Below are 17,708 nucleotides of genomic sequence, written 5' to 3' on the forward strand. Positions count from 1 at the left end.
CCACCTCGAAGACAACAACATCCTAGACCCGTCCCAGTCCGGGTTCAGACGAAACCACAGCACTGAAACAGCCCTCATCGCCACCACAGATGACATCAGGTGACAACTCGACAATGGCGAAACCTCAGCCCTCATCCTCCTGGACCTTTCGGCCGCCTTCGACACGGTCTGCCATCGCACCCTAAAAACACGCCTTCAAGAAGCCGGGATTCATGAGAAAGCCCTCAGCTGGACCACATCCTTCCTCTCCGGCAGAACCCAGAGAGTCCGACTCCCACCCTTCCTATCTGAAGCCACCGACATCATCTGCGGCGTACCCCAAGGATCATCACTCAGCCCGACACTGTTCAACATCTACATGGCCCCCCTCGCACAAGTAGCCCGTCAGCACAACCTCAACATCATCTCCTATGCCGACGACACCCAGCTCATCCTCTCCCTCACCAAGGACCCGCACACTACCAAAACAAACCTCCACGAGGGAATGAAGGCCGTCGCCGAATGGATGCAGAGCAGCCGTCTGAAACTGAACTCGGACAAGACGGAGGTCCTCATCCTCGGATCCACCCTCTGGGCCTGGGACGACTCGTGGTGGCCCACAACGCTGGGAACGGCACCCACACCTACCGACCACGCACGCAACCTCGGATTCGTCCTCGACTCCTCCCTCTCCATGTCGAAGCAGATCAACGCCGTCTCCTCCTCCTGCTACAACACCCTCCGCATGCTCCGCGGGATCTACAAGTGGATCCCGTCCGAAACAAGGAGAACTGTTACACAGGCCCTTGTCAGCAGCAGGCTGGACTACGGCAACGCACTCTACGCAGGAATCCCAACCAAACACCTACATCGACTACAACGTATCCAAAACACCTCCACACGTCTGATCCTCGACGTACCCCGATGCAGCTACATCACCCCCCACCTGAAAGACCTGCACTGGCTCCCCGTCGACAAGAGGATCACCTTCAAACTCCTCACCCACGCACACAAAGCACTCCACAACACCGGACCAGCCTACCTGAACGACAGACTCAACTTCTACACCCCCACCCGCCAGCTCCGCTGAGCAAACCTCGCCCTCGCGGCTGTCCCCCGCATCCAACGAAAGACCACCGGCGGAAGATCATTCTCCTACCTCGCCGCCAAGACCTGGAACACCCTCCCCACCCACCTACAGCAGACCCAGGACCTGCTCACCTTCATAAGACATCTCAAGACCTGGCTCTTCGAGCAGTAGCGGTTCCCCCCTCCCTTCAGCGCTTTGAGACCCTCACGGATAAGTAGTGCGCTTCACAAATTCCTTGATTGATTGATTGATTGTTTCCAGTCCAGGGAGGACCTGGCCTGGCAGTTCGGGCTGGACTGTTCCCATTGGGCACAGGGTCAAGACTGATTTGCATATGGCTGGATTCAAACTGGAATGGCATGGTGAGCGAAGAAACGATGGATTTAGGCCCAGATCCCTGTACTGTTGTGAATGTATGACATTGTTCTTCATTCTGTACATCAATTGTTCTTTTTGCATTTGTCACCCTGAGTGGGACGGGTATGCCCAGACGTGGGTCCCATGCTCTCCATGCCGCTGGAGTCAAGCTATCCTGGCTGATGAGGGCTGAAAGCCCAAAACCGGTCCTAGGATGCTTGTTTCCAGTCCAGGGAGGACCTGGCCTGGCAGTTTGGGCTGGACTGTTCCCATTGGGTGCAGGGTCAAGACTGATTTGCATATGGCTCTGTCCAAACTGGAATGGCTGTCCCCCGCATCCAACGAAAGCAAAAAAACGATGGATTTAGGCCCAGATCTCTTTACTGGGGTGAATGTATAACATTGTTCTGCATATTGTCCATCAATGGTTTTTTTGCATTTGTCACCCCGAGTGGAACGGGTATGCCCAGACGTGGGTCCCGTGCTCTCCATGCCGCTGGAGTCAAGCTATCCTGGCTGATGAGGGCTGAAAGCCCGAAACCGGTCCTAGGATGCTTGTTTCCAGTCCACGGAGGACCTGGCCAGGCAGTTCAGGCTGGACTGTTCCCATTGAGCGCAGGGTCAAGACAGATTTGCATTTGGCTGGGTCCAAATTGGAATGGCATGGTGAGCAAAAAAATGATGGATTTAGGCCCAGATCTCTGTACTGGGGTGAATGTATGAAATTTTTCTGCATTCTGTCCTTCAATTGTCCTTTTTGCATTTGTCACCCCGAGTGGGACGGGTATGCCCAGACATGGGTCCCTTGCTCTCCATGCCGCTGGAGTCAAGCTATCCGGCTGATGAGGGCTGAAAGCCCGAAACCGGTCCTAGGATGCTTGTTTCAATTACAGGGAGGAACTGGCCTAGCAGTTCTGGCTGGACTGTTCCCATTGGGCGCAGGGTCAAGACTGATTTGCATGTGGCTGGGTCCAAACTGGAATGGCATGGTGAGCAAAAAACCGACGGCTTTAGGCCCAGATCTCTGTACTGGGGTGAATGTATGACATTGTTCTGCATTCTGTCCATCAATTGTTCTTTCTTCTTTTTGTCTTTCAAATGGCTGCGCACCAAACTTATTTACTGTTTCAAAAACAGACTCTGAAAGTAGGAGTTTGTTATTTAAAAACAAAAGAACTAATGACCCTCACATCCTGGGAGATTTCTTACAGAGTGTATATATCATTTCCCATTCTTTGATATTCCAGACCGCCAAGTGTTTCCGGGTGGCGATAGACAGAAAAAAAATACATTACACGGTTCGCACTAAATAGGTCAGGAGGCCTGATATCCTTACTCTGACAGTCCCTTACATTAGGACCGGTGGAACGATGGTTAGGCTGACATGGTACCCCACCAGGTTTGTAGTGAACTACTCTGTCCACCAAAGTCTAAGTCGGGCCCAATGAGGGTTATGGAACCTAAATAAAATACAAATTCGGAGATCAGATTTGTACTAAAAACCAAAGCATACTCCAACATATGGAATGAGGATAACTTTACCACTATATCTCTCTTAATTACACTTAAAATATTACAAGTTTTTTTTACATAATCTAGTTTCCTACTGTCTGAACTAGAAAGTTTAATTTTCAGACTGTCTGAGCTAGAAAACATTTTGGTGCAATGATAAAAGACTGTGAAAATGATAGGCTTTGTGTCACATGTCTATTCCCATGACATTTTCCACATCTCTGGAATTCTGGGGCACCTTGCTAATAACTCTATTTTACCCATAATAATTAAGATGATTCTCCCTGACGTCCCATCCACATTAAGTGCCTTAAAGGATACCAACCGTGATTGATTTCAATATGACTGCATATTATTTACTCTCTACTGGCCAGAATCTTGCATTTATCTGTAGGATGTTTCTGGAAATGCTATAAATAGTGTTAACATTAGTTCAAATAGTTAATGAGACTACAGCGTTTTCTGATGGATAACACAACCATTATCTGTCAACCAACATTTGCACCAGCCTTTGTTCTCTTATTGCGTTGTACAACTTTTCTTTTTCAGGTTATGTTTGAGACCTTCAACACACCAGCTATGTATGTTAGCATTCAAGCTCTCCTGTCCCTGTATGCCTGTGGTCGTACCACTGGTATTGTGATGGATTCCGGTGATGGTGTCACCCACACTGTGCCCATCTATGAAGGTTATGCCCTGCCTCATGCTATTCTGCGTCTTGACTTGGCTGGTCGTGACCTGACAGACTACCTCATGAAGATCCTGACTGAGAGGGGCTACAGCTTTGTTACCACAGCTGAAAGGGAAATTGTGCGTGACATTAAAGAGAAGCTCTGCTATGTTGCTTTGGACTTTGATCAGGAAATGATGACTGCTGCCTCCTCGTCCTCACTAGAGAAATGCTATGAGTTGCCAGATGGTCAGGTGATCACTATTGGCAATGAAAGGTTCAGGTCTCCAGAGGCGCTTTTCCAGCCATCCTTCCTGGGTGAGTCAATATCAATGCTCTTGCTATTATGTGATAATTTGGCTGCAGGATTGATTATGGAAATTTTATTCTACATTGTGAGATATTCATTAATATTCTTAAATAGTGAATATCTGTGCCTGTCTGCAGGATTCTGGGACATTTTTATACAGTAGATGGGTCTACCTGCTATGAAGAGCATGGTGGTGACAGTGCAAAGAGTTAGGCTCCTTAAGCACCACTGTTAAACTTGGCATCTTTTGGCGTGTTTTCCCTGAGTTTTTGCTTTCTGACCTCACAGTTTGGACTCTGTTTTTGCAGGCATAGTGTTTCTGCACACTTTTCTCACTGCTGATCAGTGGTAAAGTGCAAGTGCGCCTGTGGTAAATTGTGTTATGGATTGGTGTCTCCATGATTAGATATTTGATTTACTTGTTAGTGCCTAGTAAAGGGCACTGAGTGTGGCAGACCCTGTGAATCAAATGCTACTAACGGGCCTGCAGCACTAATTGTGCTACCCACGTGAGTAGCCCTGAAAAGGTAACTCAGACCCTCAATTGCAGAGTCTGCGCCAGTGCTTTAAATGGGCCGGTACTCACCGGTACTGAGTACCGGCACTTCTTAAATGTATCACTTCTCTTCTGCTGACGAGAGTACCGGTACTCATGACAAGGTAGGCTCACTGGCTGAGAGTGCTAATGAGCAGGAGTGGAACGTGTCTTGCCGCCAAGGCGCCGCTTCAGTAGCCCCGACCTGAGCCCCAGCTGAGCCATCCAGCAGGGCTCATCTGAATAATGTCTGGTGCTCACCGTCACCCTGTGCTTGAGAGAGCAGAGTCGAGATTCATTTTACCTGCTGGTGTGCGCGTGTGATTTTCAAAGCGCAGTACTTCAGGTAGTGAAAAGCCCGTGCAGGGCAATACTTAAACATAGACATTTTATCAGGGGCAAGGGTGGCGAATTCTCACACTTCCCTTACCTTCTCTCGATCGAAGGGTTAATGCCCAGAGAACAATATGATCGAAGAGGCCACTGTAGCGCTCCTCTGACTTTTCTGCACTGAGGCACCTACCTTACTAACGCCAAAAGCCTCAATTACCCGGTCTGTGCACAGAAGGCTTTCTTATCTGCCAAAGAAGCTCAAAACTAGCACCGCCAACCCTGCTTGCTGTTACTGTTCCCCGGGTCATGTAAGGTCCCACGTGGACACATTGTTGCGGAGGAGCCATGTCCAGTTGGCGCCCATGCTGTGGCACGATGTTGCATTTCCTGCCTGCCAGCCGGGCTCCAGGGCACCCAGGAATTCTCCTGCTGCATGGAGTTAAAGGAGGAAGCCGTCACCTGCTGACCTCCTCCTGACCTTGACATGATGTACTATTGCTGTGCCCAGCCGAGCCCAACTTCTGCCCCAGACTCACCACGCCATCGTGAGTCTCATAGTGGGAGCAGATGGCACAGGCTGAGACACTGCAGCAGGGCTCGCTGTCTGACTCTAGCCTGTCTCTAAAGAAGAGACAGGCTAGAGATCCACGCGTTGCCAGGCCAGAAACTCCTCTCGGTGGATCGTTCTGACAGCTGTAAAGAGATGGAGGTAAGTCAGATATTAATTTAATAATCTCCTGCTGCTGACATTTAAAATGTTTGTTACGAAAATTATTGGGGGCTCCAGCACGGCATAGGGCCTTGCAAATGGGCACACTAGAGTTGTCTGTCTGTGCCGAAAACGCGCTACGTTTATTAGTAGTGCAAAGTGTTTAACATCCCTGATTGACAGTGACACTACGAAGCAGCACCTTTTATTTTCTCAGCACAGTTAGACTTGCTGTCACAGATAAGTCATGCGATTATTGTTCCCTCTGGAGAGAGCTCAGAGTTTTCTCTACTGGCAGTTTTCACTCTCACCATTAAGAAAATGGATGGCAGTTTGTGTGTACATGTCTGCTCGGCGACAAAGGTTCATAAATAACGTAGTAGGAAGGGTTGGTGGGTGAGTGATCGGATGGATGAGTGAGCAAGGGTGGATGCATAGATGGATGAATGGATGGATGAGTGAATGGATGGATGGGTGAAAGAGGGTGGATGATTGGATAAAAGGGCAGATGATTTGTGGATAAGTGACAGATTGGATGGATGAATGAAAGGGGGATGGATGAAAAGGTGGATGATGGATGAGTGAAAGGAGGGATTGAGTGAAAGGGTGGATGGAATGAAAGGGTGGATGGTATAAAGGAGTGAAAGGGTTGATGGATGGATGAGAGAAAGGATTGATGAATGAGTGAAAGGGTGGGTAAAGAGATGGATGAGTGAAAGGATGAATGGATAGGTTTAAAGATGGATGGATAGGTTTGGATATGAAGGGTGGACAGATGGAATGGTGAAAAACTGAATGATGGATGAAAAACCAAATAGACGACAGAATGTAAAGGGTAAATGGTGGACATCAGCAGGTAAATGGTAGGATGAAAGGATGAATGGATAGATCGATGGAAGAGACAAGAGATATCTTCTGGGGAGGGTCATGATGATTTGCTTCATTTGCTTGGTGCCATAAGAGCTTTGGTTCGAAGTGGGGGTATTTTCAGTTTCTCTCTACTCACGTGCTCAAAAATATATAGTATTGTGCCAAACAACAGCAATTAACAGTATGGCATTAAGAAGGTGCAACTATTGCAAAAAAAGGAAATGTTAACATATTATCGCATTTCTCTTTCATTTTGTGTAATGAGTTGTTTATATACACACATTTATCATGTGTTTTGGTGTTGGCTGCAACTATTATAGAAGTCGTTAAGTATCATCATGTCTTGCCCTTAGCCCCGCCCCTGGCCCCGCCCACTCACTACACCTCTAGCTCATTTTAATGAGTACCTGCACTTATTTTTTCCCATTTAAAGCACTGGTCTGCGCGCAGTTTGTAACTGCCATGTCGACTTGGCCAGTGCACACGCTTACCAGTCCCTCACCTTCCCTTTTCATACATGTCAGCCACCCCTAAGGTAGACCCAAGGTACCCCTGTGGGCCGGTGCAGTGTATGTGAAAGGTAGGACATACCCTGGTGTGTGTGGCATGTCCTGATAGTGAATTACGGCCAATTTCGTTTTTCGCTATTGCAAGGCTACCTGTTCCCCATAGGACAGAATGGAGAGCTTGTTTATAACATCTTATAAACATAATTGGCCCAGGGAATTAGGTAGGAAAATAAAATTTAGTATGCCTGAACTCAGAATCGAAAGATGCATCTTTTAGTGAAGGTGATTTTTACATTCTGTGTTTGAAAATACCACTTTTAGAAAGTAGGTATTTTATTGCTCAGTCATCCCATTTGCCTCTGCTGGAATGTGGATTGCCTGTCTGGGTTTTGGATGACAGAAGGCTGTGGCGCAGGAGTTGCTCCAGATAGTCTAGGTGAGTCAGGAAAGGGCTGAATAGACCTGGGCTGCAATTGGGGAAGGGGGAGGAGATTTCCTTGCAACTCAAAGGGCCTGGTCTGCCTCTGACCATGCTGTCTCCACCTCCTGCCAGGAAGTCACAACAGAGAAGGCAGAACTGGTTCTGGCTAGGCACAGACATTCTCTGCCTAAGAGATCAAAGGATTTTGGTATATAAATCCTGGGGCACAGACCCCTGAACTTTAGAATTCTCTTGGACCAAGAAGACTGCCAAGAAGGAGAGCTGGAAAAGCTGTGAGGAGGAACTACCACATTGCTGTGAGGTTTGCTCTGTTGGCCTGCAGTGGCTGCTTCTGTCTTGGGAAGTGAAAGGACTGCATTGAACTTTCTGCAGTCTACTTTTGTGAGTTTCTCCAAGGGCATGAGGTAGAGCTTGCACCCTGTTAAAGAAGTCTCAGGAACAGCAAATACTTCAAGCTCTTCTGCCCTCAGCACTGGGGACTGTGTGTTTTGTGCTGCAACAGAAGAAGAAGCAACCCGACGACGTCGACGATGCCGCTGCCGACTCCGTGTCCTGAAGGCATAGCAGAGGGCACCGGCGTAATGCAGCACCGCGACTCTGGTCTCACCGACACCGCCTGCTGACACCGCAACCGAGGCGCTGCTCGGCCTGTGACCTGTGGGCACCACACTCTGCACCACCTCGCTTCACGACGACGCTTTGGTATCCCCGACAACGATGCTCCACGCTGAAGTCTACGCCGCTGCTTGCACTGTGGTTCGAGGGCACCGCTCATAAAGTTACACGACGCACCGCCCTTGGCCTACCGACACCGGCGCTATCAACTCCTGTTCGTCAGTCGACCACAGCGCATAATCAACGACAACGCCGCTGCTTGCACCGCGACCTGCCAGCACCGCGACGAGCACCGTATTCACTTCACACCATGACCCTGGACTCACCAACTATGCCAGCTGACACCGCCACCGAGCTGCTGCTCGCACCGCGACCTGAGGGCACCGCACCGCTGCACTTCGCACTGTAGCACCAGATGCCTACTGACACCAGCGCTCCTGACTTCAACAGAGAGGAGTTCGATCTGCAACACGTGTGACTTCGAGGGCCCCGACGACTCCTGCAACGACCTCGGGAACCGACGCCTGCAGAAGCCATGCTTTCGGAAGTTCAATGAGAGGTCGTTGACACCCTGCATTTCTAAAAGGTACTGTTTGCGGGTCTTCCCGACACCGTAGCTGGCCCGCGACGCCGCAGTCAGCCACAACTGTTTGGATTTGTTTCTTCGAGACAACGTGATTGCCCCGGACGGAGCTATCGACATCAAGGAACAGTTTTTCAAGCATATTTTGAGAACTGAAGATTTTTAAGTACTGTATTGTGGATTTTTATCGTTTTTGGTCTTGTCTTAAGTATATAAAAATATTGGATATTTTTCTAAACTGGTGTGGTGTCCTTTTGTAGTGCTTACACTGTATTACTGTAGGTTATGTGCAAATGCTTTACACACTGCCTCTAAGATAAGCCTGTAACTCCCTTATCCTGACAAGAGTGGTGGTTTCTGCCTGGCATTGGCACATGCCCTAGCCTACCAAAAATCCCATTTCTAACAACCACCCTCTAAAGATGAGCCTGCTACAGCTGTTCCTTCTTGCCTCCACCTACCTTTTTCAGCCTGCCGTCCTGTCTGAATTCTGCCATACATTTCTTTCTGTCTACCTGTTACACGGGGACGCTCTTCCAACATCCCTGTACCAGCCTCTACATTCCTGCCTTTTACAACCTGTACCAATTAGTTACATCTAACTTGTTGCTTTCTGGTCCTCTGTCTGAAGTCCTGTCTGATGCCACTATCTGAAATTCCCTTTGTCAACCTTTCTCTACCTTCTTCCTCGTGTTTGCTGCAGACTGCCTGCCAAACTCTGTCTTGCTGCTTCCCACTATCTCAGAGAAAAAGATGTGGAAATAGTTGCAGCTGTTGGGACCCCTGGCGATGCAGACATTCCATGATGGGCACCAGTGTTACAAACCTTCCCGATCTCATTCCCACCCAACGTATGGCTGATGATGAAAGATGAAGGAATAGGCTCTAGGGAGTCAAGTGTAAACATGCCTTTGGGACTACATTCTACAAGGATCCTAGCAAAGAACCACCAGGTTTATATTCTAAGAATTGGCCATTCACACCTTCACAATCCCATTGCTATGTTCATCCTACTTTCCACCAACGTTCCACCAACCAAATTACAAATATCTGCACCTTCCATAATAATCTCACCTCTCCTAGCACAGAGGTGTGGTTCAATCTGCACCTTGTACATGCCTAGATTCACCGCGCCTGATGAAGGGCTCTGCTCTTGTGTTTTTGCATGTGATTGAAACAGCTACTCACCTAATAAAGGGATACTCCTAATATTCTACATTTAGAATTGCTTCGGCTTACAGGTTGTTAGGACTATTTGAGTCCACAAGGGATGGAGCCAAAGCACTCCAATTACTACATGATGAATCCAATTAATGTGTTACTTTTATTTGAAAACTAACACAAATTATACCATAATTTCTATGGTTCAAAATGAAAGTGAGTTGGGGTCTTTATAAGACATCCTGACAGCATGAAAGATATCTGAAGTAGGCCAATTAATTTAAATTAGTTTATTTTGTGCATGATCAAACTCTCTGAAATTAGAAAGTAAAACAAATTAAAAACAATTTTAGTAGTTTGTGTGCATCAGTGAATTATAAACTGTAGGGCATATTGCTGGCAAAGAGAAATGATTTTAAATTGTAAAAAATGGTAGGATGACGGGGTGAGTTCAATCACAGCTTGACAATACTAAAAGAAGGTACATCCTATGCTCTCTTCACTGTCCCCCATTGCTCAAATAAATAAATATAAGTCCCTGTGCATTGCCCATAGAGTCCTTCATGGGAAATATCCTCCCATCCATCAACAACTTATTACCCCGTATGTTCCCAAAAGGGAACTCTGATCCTCTTACCTGCATTTGGTCACCGTCCCTGCAATTAAAAGGGCCAGAAAAGGAGGTTGCTTCGTTAGCTTTAATGTAACTAAGCTTGGGAGCGATCTCCGCTTGGCCATCAGGACTTTAGACACTGAGCTAAATTTTCTTAAAGCCCTCTCAGGCGACTGTTGTTCTTGCTGTGCATCCTCTACTTACTAGCGCTGGGATGCCATTGGGTCGTGACACATGTGAAACGCCGAAGAGTGGCATTCCCTACTAACTGCGACACACAGAACTGGCAGTACGAATACGTGACTCCCAAACAGCCTCTCTGCACAGAGGTGACACACCCACCATCCATGAACATATCATAAAATTGTTAGCACTACATGTCGCTCTCACACTTGGCTGAGTGATGTGCCTTACAGATGAGTGACATGCACTCGGGGAATGTTTTTTTGGAATGCCCTTATTTGCACATGCTGTGCCTGTGGTCATTTTGTACTGTCCCTTGATTGCTAAGGACTGTCACAATGTGACGTGCTCATGTGAAGAAATTGTCAATGATGATGTTCCTACGGGCTATTTCTGCTGCGGCTGCAGTGGGGTGTGGTCCACCTGCCTCATCTTCATCATCATCATCATCATCATCGTCCGGTGCATCTGGCACTCGAATCCATGGGGCATTGCTGCGTACACATATGTTGTGCAACACACAACATGCAACGATCATCTTGCACACAATGTCTGGGCTGTACAAGAGCCTTCCACCTGTGACGTCCAGGCACCTGAAACGTGGCTTCAACATGCCAAATGTGCGTTCCACGATGCCTCTGGTGCGTTTGTGGGCCGCATTGTACTGCCTCTGGGCCTGTGTGTTCGGGGCTCTGAGGGGTGTCATCATCCAAGCGCAGAGTGCATATCCTTGGACACCTATGACAGTGCAGAGAGACATGTGTCAATAGTTGGTTCTGCATGATGTGTAGGCAGGCTCACTGGTTCATTGGTGTGTGATGTGTGACTTTGTGATTTATGGATGACATGTACTGCTTGTTGCAAATGAGCGGCATCAACGTGTATTACGTAGCCTCACTGCTGCTCCTCCCTCCCCCGAACCCATTCACTAGTGTGCGTAGTGCCGTTGCATCACTTGCACCCCTACGACACACCATTGTCATGCCTGTCTGCGCATGTCCACAAGGCTGACAACGACACAGTGATGTTGTGCGCTGAAGGTGGCCGGCCAGGTGTGTGTAGGCCTATGGTAAGGACAGGGCGGATATAGATGTGGAGTCTATGCCTGGCTGAACTCGCCATGCGGTTGAGGGTAGACCTCTGGCTCATGCTGCGGAAATAGCCACACACACAACAGTTGGCATGTCTGATCCCTGACCCCGAGCGGCCTAGCGCCCCCTCATGTACCCCTCGGCCGAGCCCTCACTCCGGGGGCATGCTACATGGCAACATAGTATATTGGGTGGCGCTGACAGTACACCAGAGACACACGCATTAGTAACTTCCTTGGCAAGGCCTAAACTCAACCACGCCCAGAGTCACGTGTTGAATGACCCTACGCGGTACTGCTGTATGTCGGGCTACTCCCTTACGCTCACATGGGGGTCCGACATAGCTACATGTCCCAGGTCTAGCCCACTGCCTGAGGTGACAAGGTTGCAGATGCTGTACACAGCACAATGTGGTATGGTCTGGGGCCCTCATGCATACATAATGACCACACAGACACACTGAGTTAATTTGTGGAACTGGCTACGGGCACGTGTGCCCGGCACCTTTTATTGCCAGGGTCACACATCCTGTGACACCTGTGCTGGATGGATGTTGGATAGAGTGAGCCACCGCCCAGGGGTTGTTTGGTGCTGGCAACAACTACAACAGTGATTAGACAATCAGAAGTTCAAAGTTCAAACAGCAAGGGTCCATGACTTGAGCTGCACAGAGTTAGTGGCCCCGGATGCACTGCTGCCAGCACAGGCACACCCGCAAGGGACAGTGACTTGCAGTGAACTGAGATAGGGCCACGAGAGCTGAGCGGGTCCTCATTGATGTCCAAGGAGAATGTCGCGGAGTGTCACTGGGGACAGTGGAAGGTGTCCTTCCAGGGCATGATGCAGAAGGCAGAAGCATGCAGAAACAGGCAATATGGAGGAGTTGAATGCTACAGTCTCCTATTGCCCACCATGTCAGTATCAGCTACATGATGATGAAGACAACCCCCAGGCCATAGACTCAGATGCCACTAAAGTTCAACCAGAGAGTGTCCATGACTCCCGTGGCACGGAGTCAGTGGCACCAGAGCTGAAAGGGGATGCAGTCTGTGATGAGGCTTGTACAATGATATGAACTCTGCCATGAGGAAATCAAGACTCAGTTCCAATTGTGTGTCCTACTCGACCGCAGTGTATGCCGGAGGCAGTGGTCAGCAGTGGCCCACAGCCACGTGTCGTCAGCTTGCGATGCACAGTCAGTGGCACCAGTGCAGTTGTAGGTAGTATTCGATCACCTCCGGAATAGAGATCCTTTTGTCCTCCGGACTGAACCACTCCTTCCTTTTACTCCTCTCCTTGCGCACTGTGATATGAACTCTGCCATGACCAAATCAAGACTCAGTTCCAATTGTGTGTCCTACTCGACCGCAGTGGAGGCCAGAGGCAGCGGTCAGTACGGGTCAACCGCTGGGCAACCAGCTCCTCCTTGATCTCTAACACATGGCGTTGAAATGGCATGTGTGGAAGATTTCTGGGTGACGGAGGTGGAGGCACCAGAGCTGAGTGGGTGTGCACCCTGCAACAATGCCGTGTGCTGCCTGGTACGGACTGTATTGGATTGGTGTGAGGCCTGCAGAACCGTAGTGTAGGCCGAAGGCAGAACTCAGCAAGGGCCCACAGACATGTGAGGTCGGAATGCTATGCACAGAGTTGGTGGCACCACATCGAAGGGAGTATAGTGACATACAATCAGCCATTAAATATGTACTCTGCCATTGTGTAATCAAGACTCAGTTCCAAATGTGTGACCTACTTGTCCGCTGTGTATGCCAGGGGAGTACGTTAACGTGAAAGGAGTCCTGCGGGCCTTGCTCGCGGAGGCCGTGATGGTATGAGGAGGCTGCCAAGGTCGCGGGCCTCGGGCTTGGAGCTTGCACGGGCACGTGGTGGGCCCTTTTGGAGACACGCCGGTGTCAGCAGGTGAGCCGTGAGGCCTGGACGCCCTCTGGGCGGGCAGGACGAGGTCTGAGGACCTGCGGCCTGGGGTGCAGCAGGCGCACAGGATCGCAGGCACCACTGCTCACGGCATCGGCCTCGTGGTGGGGTTAGAGGCGTCGCCCTGGCAGACACATTGGCCATTCTGGAAGAGAACCACGCCCAGGGCTGTGTTTTTTTTTCACACCCCTATGCCAGCTTGGCATACGCCGGGCCAGCCCACTCCGCATACGCTTACAAGGGGAACGTAACAAGATACATTTCCGAGATCTTCCCCACTGGCTGGGGTGACATGGTTGCTTCCACTGTCCACAACACTACCACCACCAGCAGTATATGTCGACATGAATATGTCTGTGGTCTGCATACTGAGGTCCGTCCAACACATCAATGCCACACTTGGCTTTGTATGCATTCTCATTCATGTGTGACTTGCCTCCTACACACATGCCTGGTTCCCACCTCTCCCCACATTCTGCTATTGTGTGGCTGAGGTGCCATGTCGTTGATGGCTCATGTAAGTGGCTAGCCCAGGTTGCTGCAGTACGTTGTGCAGTCGTGTATGGTGGGTGGGCATGTTGTCTGGCATGTTGTATGTGAGTATGTAACATGTGCATTCCCAGAGTTGTGAATTGCATGATTGTGGAGTTGCGGTGTGTGGTGTGTTAATTTGGTACTTACCAACGAGCACTGCATTTCCGTATGAGCCATCCTGGAAGTGTCGGTTGATGATGGACTGTCGGAAGATGTATGAATCATGCACACTGCCTGGGTAGTTTGCGACGACATTGGTTGAAAGTCCCCGGTGGTCCACTATGGCCTGCACATTGATGGAATGCGTGTGCTTCCTGTTGTGGTAATTGTGTGCAGTGGCGGCAGGGGGCACGAGGAGTACATGTGTGCAGTCGATTGCCCCCGAATGCAGCTATGGCGTAGAAGCCTTGCTTGGTCTCCAGGTGTTCCTGTGCAGTGTGTGGGAAGTATAGGTACTGGGGTACCAAGCTGATGATGGCATCCAGGACAGGTGTGAGGAACTTGGATAGGGCTGGCTGTGAGACTTCTCCGACTCTGGCGGTTGTTGGTTGGAATGTCCCAGAGGCCACCAGGTGCAGCACAGCCAGCAACTTTGTCTGCGGAGGGATGTTGGTTTTCCGCTATGTTGGTACCATCAGCCTGTGGGCTATGATGTTCAGGATTCGAAGGATGGTTGTCCTTTTGAGTCTGTAGTGGGCAATGACATGCTCTGGAGTTAAGTCTGTGAGGCTGGTGCATTTCCTGAAGGTCCGCTGTCTTTGTCTGCGCTGCCTCTGTGGTGGTCCGGCGCGGCGGGGGAATCTGGGGGGGTGGAGGGTGGCAGTCCTGGGGGTGGTTGCTGTGGGTGTTGTGGCCCTTTTGGGGCTCCGAGCTGCATGATGAGTAGCTCCATGGCATCTGTTGTTCTTCAGGTGTGGCTGTGGGCTGTGCTCCCTTGTCTGGTGCTGGTTGTCGTCCGACTTTGCACCAGGTCAGAGCAGGTGTTAATTTCCTGCTGCTAACGCGCCATATCGCCTGTTTTGTGGTCTTATCGCAAATCTGGCTGGTCGAGAATGTTGCGAAGTGGTGTTTTCGCTGCTTTTTGCACGGGAACGCGTACTCTCCATATCATTAGCATTAGTTGCCAGTGTCATCCATGGTGATGTTTTTTGCGTCTGCTATCGCAGGGAAACTAGTGATATCGGCTGTTAGCACCAGCTTGTGAATGGTGCGATGAATTTAACACCACTTTGGCTGTGATAAAGTGCCGATAACTTGGCGATAAATCCTTGAGAATATGCCCCAGAGTTGCATGTACTGCAAAATACATACCAAGAGAATGATAAAAACTCAGAATTATTTAGTTGAACTGTATGCTTTCATATTCCATAGGCTCTCAAGCCCTCTTTCCATGACTCAGTATGGGATCTGTATCTTATATTCTTTAGGAGTGGGTGAAAAATTCCATTCCGCCTGAGGAATTTTGAAATCTCCGAGTTACTCAAGCCATATTCCGCCAATCGCTGTGTGGCTGATTTTGTTCCCCATGAGGCTCAAAATATTGGAGCTGGTGAGGACGAGTGAGATTTGGCGATTCCTAACACTATTTTCTAACCCGGGTGGTCGCTGGCATTCTGGTCAGAGGGCTGGCATTCGAGTAGATCTGCTACCACTCGAGTAGATTTTCCACTTTGAGTGGAGCAAAATCAACTCGAAAGGCCGCGCTTTCAGTTTGTGCTGATTTTCAGCGCTGCTTGCGCTACCGGTGCTAAATTGCAGCGCCAGCAGGATATTTTCCACCTGTTGGCGAAATTCTGCAGAGTAAAACTCTGCAAGTTCCACCCACCCTAATATTCCTGTGACAGTTTTACATAGCTATAATCCGTATTCAATGCTAAATAGATGTCTACAGTCCTAAGCAATCCTAAAAATAGTAATAGGGAAGTAGTCTGTGCTCTGTAGACAAGAAAGAAACAAATGGCAGCAAAATGAGAGAGTAGAAGAATCCGGCACTACAGAGCCATATTGGTTACAATTTAGAAACCATACCATTAAAATCCAAGACATCCTTCTTGAAGAAGCTCACACAAAATGCTACTGGGTGGAAATTCCTTTTAGGCATTTGACTTTATTTTGCATTCTTATTGCAGTCTCTGGCTTTGTCATATATTGCTTCATCAAAAAACATAAATAATTTTGTATTTTTCATGTTTGTTTGTAATTATTTACCATAAAAGCTCCAGTGACTTGGGTATGAAATAATAATTGCCAAATGGAACAATTTAATTGTTGAGGATAGCTCCAACCACCAAATATTAAGATTTACCTGTTAATTACAAAATTCACATAATTCTGAAGACTGTTTGCCACTCTCTAAACCAGACATTGTGTATCAGCTCAAAGTGAAGCAACATATGAGCCGCCTTGACGCCATGTAAATTACAATGCCAGAGAACCTAGAGCTTGTGATTACGTTTTGCTTAATTATATAGGAAAAACAATGGTTCCTGTGGAATAATAAAACCTATATTTGTAATAATATGCACAATCGTGATAAGGAGGGTTCGACTAATGTCAGAGGGGGAAGAAACCACATAGACCGATGATTTAGTATAACGCCATTTATACGTTTTCAGGGGAGAAAAAAAGATATATACATTGTTCCAAATTCATTGGAAAAACATTTGTGCATAGTGTCCCAAGTAAACAAGGGAACCTAAAACATAAGTGAGAGTGTGATAATTATATACAAGGTTTCCACAATTTCATACAAGTCGACCATTATCAATTATGTTCAGTGTGAACAGCAGCTTTATACAGTGATACGTGCTGGGTAATGGTTCGCTTCTTCTATGTGTCGACGGCGTTTCGACCCTCTAATCAATGTAGGGCAGTGGTCTTCAATCTGTGGGGCGCGACCCCCAGGGGGGCCGTGGAGGCATGGGAAGGGGGTCGCGCTCTTCATTTGATAAAAGAAAACTTCCCAGACGGTTAATTCAGGGAATCTCCTGTGCTGGGGAATCGTAGTCAGCTAAAGACACCTTTCCACTAGTGTGTTGCTGGTCTGTGAAAGAAATGCAAATGTGTGCAATTAGTTAATCTGCAAATGTAAAGGATTTGCAGATTAATTCGTTGTGAACATTTGCATTTCTTTCAGGCCAGCAGCACACTGGCAGAAAGGTGTGTTCAGATGTCTGCCTGGCTTTGATTTCTCGGAGAGTGCAGTTGCATTCAATTGATCAAATCACTTGACGTTTTTGAGTGGTAGTGCAATTATTTAAGCATCGTTTCTTTAAGAGCAAAAAAAAAAAAGATTTTTTCACAACCCTGGTGTGAGTATCCTGGGGAGGACAGCAGTGGAGCGAGGGCATTTTCGGGCATATAAAATAGAAACAACCCAGACAGCATTCTTTATAAAGGGGCAAAAATGGCCCATTGCCTGCGTTAGGAACAGCTTGTGCCCTCCCTGCCTTTACCATTTGAAATCATTTTATGGTTTGTTGTTAAAAGGGGAAAGTAATGCAACTCGTGAGGGGCTTATCCTGTGGGGGGGCTTCTGAAACAATTGCATTTTTAAATACCCCCCAACACATGCCAGCACACAAAAGAAGGGGTGGGGGGTCATTTTAGATAAGAAATGACGTTTCTGCTCTCCACTGTCTCGGGTTGGATGGAATGCACCATATCAAACAAGGGCT

The 17,708-nt window shown here is 48.4% G+C and overlaps 1 protein-coding gene across 1 annotated transcript in view; it reads left to right on the forward strand.

Annotated features, from left to right (window-relative positions):
• Nucleotides 1-17,708, forward strand: part of LOC146796536 (actin, cytoplasmic 1-like) — a 58,123-nt gene that overhangs the window by 24,923 nt on the left and 15,492 nt on the right. The window contains exon 4 of the mRNA XM_085629156.1: nt 3,488-3,926. Within this exon, the coding sequence (XP_085485282.1) occupies nt 3,488-3,926 (439 nt within the window). The remainder of the gene's footprint in view (nt 1-3,487; nt 3,927-17,708) is intronic.

Source organism: Triturus cristatus, chromosome 10 (assembly GCF_964204655.1).
Source record: "Triturus cristatus chromosome 10, aTriCri1.1, whole genome shotgun sequence".
Classification (NCBI taxonomy): domain Eukaryota; kingdom Metazoa; phylum Chordata; class Amphibia; order Caudata; family Salamandridae; genus Triturus; species Triturus cristatus.